Source organism: Typha angustifolia, chromosome 7 (assembly GCF_048772165.1).
Source record: "Typha angustifolia cultivar Huaian chromosome 7, ASM4877216v1, whole genome shotgun sequence".
In the NCBI taxonomy this organism is placed as follows: domain Eukaryota; kingdom Viridiplantae; phylum Streptophyta; class Magnoliopsida; order Poales; family Typhaceae; genus Typha; species Typha angustifolia.
Window position 1 is genome coordinate 14,228,537 of NC_133245.1, and position 8,130 is coordinate 14,236,666.

Consider the following 8,130-nt stretch of genomic DNA (forward strand, 5'->3'; position numbering starts at 1 on the left):
ATTCTAGTAACCAAAAAAGAGTAGATTGTTATAAATAAGTAAAAATTGCCCGGTCAACTTTCCACAGGTCAACGTCAAACTGCACACGTGGCTATATATTCTCTTCTCTTCCACCACGACCACGAGTATTCTAATCTTTCCTCCGTTTCCAAGTCTTCGCCGCTCCTCTCCTTTTCTCGCGATGGCTTCCACCACCACTCTCCTCCTCTTCGTCTCCTCCCTCCTCCTCCTCCTCTCCTCCTCGGCCACCGCGAGACCTGGCTCCCATTTCCACCCCTGCAACACGCTCCTCATCTCCTACTCCTTCTCCTCCTCCTCCTCCGCTGCCGACTCTGACGCCGACTTCCCGACCTTTGTCGCCGTGTACCGCGTCATCACTCCCTTCCGCTCCTACCGCCCCGATCTCCCCCGTCGGATCCAGATCCACCGCCCCGAGATCCCCCACCCTGCTGCCCCGGAGTTCGGCTTCAGCTCCCTCCAGGATCGCGCCAAGGACATCCTCGTCGTCGTCGTCGGCCTCCTCTTCGGCGTCGGCTGCGGGGCGCTCACTGCCGCTACCATGTACCTCGCCTGGTCCCTCGTCACCAACCGCTACGAGATCTCCGGATCGGAGGGGTACTACGACGACGAGCAGGAAGGCGGTGACGAGAGCCCTAAGAAGGCCGGGTACGTCAAGATTCCCGCGGCGGCAGATCCGGTTCCGGCTAAAGAAGGGTATGAGAAGAATTAGGGTTTGGGTATCAAATTGTGGTTGTGGAAATACTTGATATATGTTATAAATTTATATGTGGTTATGTATGTCTGTGCCTGTGCTGACCTAGACTTGGAAACTATTCCCATTATTGTATGCCCTCCTGGAAGGAGTTTAATCGTATACTTTACTATGATTGTGTGGTGAAATTGTCTGATGGATTTCGGATTTTTATGTTGTAGCTTTGGGGTAAATTTTGGCATTAGAAGTGATTACCTGTGTATATATGTATATATCTGTGATGTTCTCATTATTGAGCTCTTACATTTTGTGCATTCAAGTTGCATTGTATAGATAATTGTGAGATCTCTGCTCCTTTACTTTAAATACTGTATCTTGGAATAATGCATTTGACTTGAAGTGTAGGTGTAACCTTCAGAGCATAATACTGGACAGTGGGAAGCCATGGAGGGTGTGAAATACATGATTCTTGATTTATTTTTATCAGGAGTGCATAGTTGTGTCATCAATTTCAATGTTCTGGAAGGTTATATAGTCTTCTCTGTTGATTTTCTTGGGCCTGGAGATTGTAGTTCATTTTATTCATAGTACAAGTATGAAATGTGCCTGAATCATGCCAAAGGTTTGATTTGGGGAGATGGACCTTACACTTAAACTCCAGGGCATGGTAGTATTATTTATATTCATGGCAAGTCCTTATCTGTCTTCTTGTATCCTTTAGGTTGTTAGGTTGAAAGATGTCTTCAAGCAATTGATTGATTTTATCAGTCTATACTCAATTAGTCCCATTACCAGCAGCAGAACTAGGATATCACACAAATGGGAGCGAGCAATAGCTAATGGATAAGGCCTTTTTTCACAAAAAAGAGAGTTATAGTGCCAAACATTTTAATGACTTGCTAATGCCCGATATATTGATAAGTAACTTGTTTTTATGGATCGTATTTATAAGTTTAAGAGTTTGATGAATTTAGGACTTTCACATTTCTGTAAGTGCCTTCTCTTTTCTTTCTTATCCTTGCTTGTTTTCCAGTTTTCCCCCTCCAACTGTAAAGTACTATTGTGGAAAATCAACTTGATTGAGGAGTCCACTTGAGATCAAGTTTCAGAATTCCTTGTTTAATTGATTTAATGTTTTCTCTATGCATTTTGTCTTTTATCAGTATAGGCACTGATTTATCTTTTAAGATTTGATACTTAAAACTTTGGTATTGATATTCTTTCAATAAAATAGAAGATTACAAAGTATGAGGTATATAAACATGAGAGAGATCCTCAGAAGGCAATTTGGGGAAAGGTAGTTAATTAACCTTGTAAGAGAGATCATGAAGGAATATTGCATAGGGAGGAAAAGAGCTTCTGTTAGAGAAGAAAGTGGAACATCATTTCACGCCTTGAGAACCAGCGTTTCTTCTGGCATTATGTTTCCCAGAGATCATTAGACTACTATTTTTAACTGATTACATGACAAGTCATTTTGTCATTGAAACTTTAGTCTGCATTTGGACTAGGATAGTAGTGGTGAAACTTATGGGTCTTTGTTTTTAATCAAGATGGACAAGGCTGCAGGATGCGCATTGGAGCTTAAGCAATGATGAATGGTAATAATATCTGCTCTCTATAGTTATTAAGATGCTATAAGTTTTTAGCAACGTTTGATATGCTTGTAGGAGTTTTTGTACGTCAAAATTATTTAGAAGTAGAAACCTTTCATTTTTATTAGTGTTTCACAATCATAATACAGATACACATATCTAATCATGTCTATGTGTAGAGTACTCTCACAAGGTTCACTGTTGTCTTGATGCATGATGCTAATTACTGTCCGCACTGATCATTCTGGTGCACCTTATATTTGGTGACAGTGGTGCACAGGTGTACTCTCCTTAGCGGTTATTTATAATTTTGATTTGATACCATGTTAAATTCTACATGGTTGCTTGAATTTGCAGAAAATGAATCCGTCTCGTTATTTTTTTACTCTGAAGTCTAAAAATATTTGCTTCAACCTAATTCTTAAATGTTGCAGTCATTTTGTTTCAAGTATCCCTTCTTCATTATCATTTGTTGTAAAAAGGCTATCAGTAGGTGAACTCATTGAGGCGCATGCTGAGATCATATTTCCACTGATGTGGTTGTGCCAGGTTGTACTTACTTGTGTTCTTTCCTTACCATAATAATAGAAGAAAAGCATTTCAAGTATAAATACTATCCATGATGGAGTCTTCAGAGTATGTGATTCAGCAGTATTCAGACACATTGTCCAGCAGCAGGTATACCATTCTTTTCGCTGACTGCCCCTGTGTTCTGATTTAGATTTTATACTTATTTTGCATGCATGCATTAGTATAATTACTTACCATTTAATATATTTTCTTCTAGTGAAAGACAGATGCTGGCCTTCTTGATATTCCTTGTCCTTTTTCTTATATGTTTTAGTTTCATTTCCGGCTCTTTATTTGTGTACCAGGAAGTTTTGTCATGTAAAAGAAGAAATTGTAGTCTGTCAATATTTAGTCCAAATCATGACCAACACCATCAGCATTTCTTATCACATATAAAGAAAGAAGAATGTCAAATTCATTGATTTTTGATGAAAAAGTTGACGGAGATTACATTACAATTTCAGAATTCAATACTAGCAAGAGAAGCCTCAATTGTTCACTCATTTGTTGTTTTCTTTTTCCTTATGTCTTTCACTTCTTTTTCCTCATAAATCGGAACATCTTTATTTCATCACTAACATCATTTTCAGCAGCTTTCCACAGTGAATTTCTTTCCGTGTTGATCCTCTTCAGCAAGCCGCTTGAACTGATAGCTTTATCTTGGTGGTAGAGTTGCCGCAGTTGGTTTCACCAAGCAAATTATTGTCAACCTGGATGGAGCAAGAATGCTTTCCGACACAAGCCTGAAGAACAAATCAAACAACATCAATAAAAAACCAAGCTTGCCATGCATATTGCTGTACAGTTTGGTAACAAACTTGGCTCGCACATTACCTGTGAAACTACTGAGAAAGCTTGGCTTGACTCACAGGTGCCTCTTTCAAAGTCCCCACAGGTGCCCTTGGTATCACCGAAGCTCGCGAAGTCGATCTTAGAAATCGAGTAGCCAGCGGCGCATGACAGTGTCATCGTCTTCCCTTCATCAACAGTCGCACATACTGTGCCAACGGTGACCACCTGGAAGTTGACCCGGCTAGGATTACCTCCAGCTTCCTCAAACAACACCAATGTGTTTGACTCCCCATCCTTGAGGAATGAGCGAGGAATATGGTACCTGAAACATTCACATAACAAGAAGTTTTTCTGTAGTCGCAGTTATATAAATGTTTATTTGATGTGAGTATAATGAAATGGGAAAATACCATCTTTGAGCAGGCTCTCCGCAACCAGTTTGGCAACTGTTTTCTTTAAATTGGCCCCTATAATCACATTTATTGCATCCAGAATTCGAAGCCATGGATGTTGGCCAGAAACGACCAATGCTATTGCCATTGATCCACGCCTCCCCTTTGCCCATCCCAAGCAAGTCAATGACCACGGGTTCTGATCCAAGGGGAGCTTGGAAGGTCGTCTTCAATATGCAACAAGTGCCAATTTATGTTCAAAAATTTAGGTAGTTGAATGATATATATCAATAGTTGAATGATGTTAAGATGATTACCTTATACCAAGTGAAGGGTTGATTGATAGGGGTAGAACGAGTTCGCCATTTGAGTGCAGGGTCGTTGAGATAGATCTTCTCCTCCTCACCATCCAGGCCAGTCTACAGAATGCCGGTCAGGGTTATGGATTTTGAAACAATTGCGCCAAAAGGTTTATAGCATGATCTTAAATATTTATATCTTCTACCTTATAAGACCACGTAGAGTTTGATAAATCGATCGTGACACTTCCGGCAGACAACTTCACCGGTCCGCCGACGATTCCAGCCGGCGCGAGCTCATACTTTGCACCATAGTTCTGTTTAATTTTCATGAATAATTATTTGAACTTTTAGCTCGAAAAATAAAATGGAAAGAAAACTAATATTGACAAGAAAGTAAGTTTAGAAATGATATCAAACCTTTAATCCAACAGTTGCACTAAGCAATGCTAAGTAATTCTTGCCATGTTTAACACTGACGTTGCTCTGAAACAAAAACTGGAAGTTCCCATTTGGAGCATATTGTTGTCCTATTAACCATATTAACATGTGCATTATTAAGCTAATTTCTCACAAATCCAGATACTAATGCTTTACAAAGAAAGATGATTCATGCTTACCCACAAGCCTCTTGTTGACAAAGGCATAGAGAACGTGGCCAGTGGTATTAACTTGGAGAGTCATACGTTCCCTTTGGGCATGATTGAAGCTATATTTGGTGGAATAACTAGAAGTAAATTGCTACTATTCCTTGGATAATTAGCAGAATTAGAGCATGGATTGATCGCTAAATACCTGGTAATATACCACAAGTAATCACTCTCATCAGCAGTGGTGGTTATCTGTTCCAAGAGATTGTTAGATTGGAAGGAGAACTCGGTACCTTTGACTAGGCGTTTTAGCCTCTCAGGCAACCATGACCATTGCAAGGCAGGAGGCCCATCCTCTGCTTGGTATTGTTTCTTTACCATAAGAGAGGTCTGTGTGTCAACCTATAGAGACACGAAGTAACATTACCACTAGTAGATAAGAATGTTCATCTATACACAACTATATAGAAGAATTTATTACCTTGGCAGTGTTATAGGCTTCATTCTTGCAGTCAGGAAGAATACTAATAGACCAAGCAGGGACAAAGTACTTGGCTCCATCCAAATCCACACTGGCATCTCTACCGGCATCTTTGTTACTTATGAAGCAACCAGCATTCTCGCCGACCGAGAATTTCGTAATCTGTTGTCAGGCAATGGTGTTCAGAAAATTGCAGACTTGAGCTTAATTTATGTCAGTACACTGCAATATCAGAGTTATTATACCTCCACGCCGTTACCGCGGTCGATGTTTGTGTAATCTCCATTGGTTAGAACATTCTCCATAGATTTCAAAACAGCATGAAGCTCCTTCAAATGACCCCATTTTGGTTGCCTCAAGTTTCCTAGTGCAAATTAAAGTTACAGTGAGATTAAAGGTTAGAATGTGTATCAGATAAATCAAAGTATATATCTTCAATCATTACCATATTCATCCAGGGGAGCATCATAGTCATAAGATGTAACAATGTAAGGACCACCGCTTGTTCGGCCAAAATTTGTTCCTCCATGATACTGAAATTTATATCTACGTGTGTTAATTATGCTTAGAATTGTTTAAAAAACTATATATATGCTATATGCCACAATTGTTCAGGAGAAGTTAACCATGTAGTAGTTCATAAATGTTCCATTGCTTTGAAAGAAACGAGCAACCGAGTAGGCAAGATCCTCAGGAAGCCTATGAGGGTCTGGTTTGTCCCAAGCTTTGAACCTGAAACCATCGTTTAAAAGCTAACTGTAACTTGAGAATTTACAAAGCATTATGCTAATGAATTGACTTCAATGAAATAAGAGCTAAAAGTACCAACCAGCCAGTCCAGTTCTCTGTCCACATCTTTGGACTTGTAGCATTGTTGGGAGTAAAATTGTCACAGTAGAAGCCATTGCAAGTGTTGATCTAGTTAAAATAACAAATGTTGGTAATGAAATATCAAGAATGTCTAATGAATGTGAGCATCAGAATCTATCTCTATGAGGAGATAAAAACTAAAGCTTACCATTGGTTGAGGTGCATCACTTTGCTGGCACATGACCCATGGTATACCAACAGCCAAAGATTCCGCCATTTTTGCGCACCATTTGATGTATTCTTTCCCAGCATCTTTGTATTCCCACATAATGTTACCATATTCATTCTCAATCTGTATATATGACATAATGCATAAATAAATTTCATCGTTAAAGGTAGTGGAAGATCAAAGAAAAATGGAGAAGAGAGTGTTCCGCATACCTGAGTAATAATGATCGGCCCTCCTTGCGGTGCCAAAAGCCGTTCTTTCTTAACCATGTCTACAATTAACCTAGTGAAAGTTTCCATTTCATCCTGTGGAATTAGTTTTACAAAATTAGTAATCTAGTTACAGAGATAATTCCAGAGATAATAACTTTTAAGTAGAAAAGGTTACTTTAAACGGCTGGTTATTAGTCCTAAATTGCATCCCTGGAATTTTCCGTAACCATGCTGGAATTCCTCTGAAAATAGTAATGACATAATTCAGCAATGTGTGAGTAAGTAGCATAATTGGCATAAATTTTTAATGATATTTGTTGTATGTGTTAAGTTGAAGTTAAATTAGTAAATTACCCATAATTCCACTCAGCACAGGCATAAGGACCAATGCGAAGAACGGCATACAGACCAGCATTCTGGATTTCCTTAATGAATCTGATAATGTCATAACGGCCTTCAAAGTTATACTGAAAAGAAAGAAAGAAAGAAAGAAAGCATAAGAGCATGAAGATAAATATTTCTGTTTTCATATATGAACATCAGATCTTCTGATACAAATATACAGACCTCACGCCTACGAGGCTCGTGGCCGTTCCAGAAAACATAGGTTTCTATTGCATCAAGGCCACCTTCTTTCGCCTTTTGGATCAAGTCAGGCCACATCTGAAGACATAAACTAGATCAGTTTTAACAAAGACTTCTGCATAAATTTTGTGTATGTTAACATCACAAGTTGTGGAATGGCTCTTGTATTGCATGACTGACATAATAGAACACTTAATTCTTACATCACTATCTGGTTGAGGACTTGATAAGCCGCCTGGCTTTTATGATCTTAAAAACAATATTTTTTGATAACATAGAAGAACATCTAACTATTTTACCTGAGGAGTACTACGTGGGTAATGAATGGATCCTGAAATGAGGATGCGGTGCTGACCATTGATGATTATAGATCGCCCGTCGTGCGTAACATCGGTAGATTGTGCAGCATTGCAGAGAGAAATCAACACCAACAAAGACACCAAAAGACTTCCTCTAGAGAGCTTCATTCCTTTCTTTCCCTCCCTCTCTATCACTACGATGAAAGGAACACGTCTCAGGCTTTTACAGAGGAAGGGGTATTTATAGGTGAAACTATGAACAATAGGATCAAGTGATATGCCAATTTTAGCCGTTCCTTTCAGGACTAGTAGGCTTGTCAGTTGCCTTTTACTATATATGTCCTCCCAATTGGCTAACCAGAACATTGGACATTGGCATCATGTCCTTCCTGATAACAGAAAAATGAAGGATGTGCAAATAAAGAATAAGAGATTGAAGTTTATTCTTTGGATGGAGAAAAAAGATATGAAAAAAATTAAGACAAGAGGAAAACTTTTGTCTACTAGATAGGAAAAAGATAATACCGATCGGACTTTAAATTTGTCGAGCAGTAGTATATTCGC

At 39.1% G+C, this 8,130-nt stretch overlaps 2 protein-coding genes across 2 annotated transcripts; one reads left to right on the forward strand and one right to left on the reverse strand.

Moving 5' to 3' along the window:
* Positions 1–121: 121 nt before the first annotated feature.
* On the forward strand, positions 122–921 carry LOC140763342 (uncharacterized). The gene has a single exon (XM_073101490.1). The coding sequence runs from the start codon at positions 182–184 to the stop codon at positions 728–730; it is 549 nt and encodes a 182-aa protein (XP_072957591.1). The 5' UTR covers positions 122–181; the 3' UTR covers positions 731–921.
* On the reverse strand, positions 807–7,734 carry LOC140763340 (beta-galactosidase 1-like). The gene is made up of 19 exons (XM_073101486.1): positions 7,567–7,734; positions 7,250–7,345; positions 7,037–7,149; positions 6,858–6,924; positions 6,683–6,775; positions 6,450–6,593; positions 6,261–6,349; positions 6,058–6,163; positions 5,877–5,964; positions 5,677–5,795; positions 5,432–5,593; positions 5,156–5,352; positions 4,981–5,069; positions 4,781–4,890; positions 4,567–4,677; positions 4,379–4,480; positions 4,080–4,288; positions 3,712–3,991; positions 807–3,620 (listed from the first exon to the last, which is right to left on the reverse strand). The coding sequence occupies exons 1-19, from the start codon at positions 7,732–7,734 to the stop codon at positions 3,507–3,509; spliced, it is 2,457 nt and encodes an 818-aa protein (XP_072957587.1). The 3' UTR covers positions 807–3,506.
* Positions 7,735–8,130: the final 396 nt, after the last annotated feature.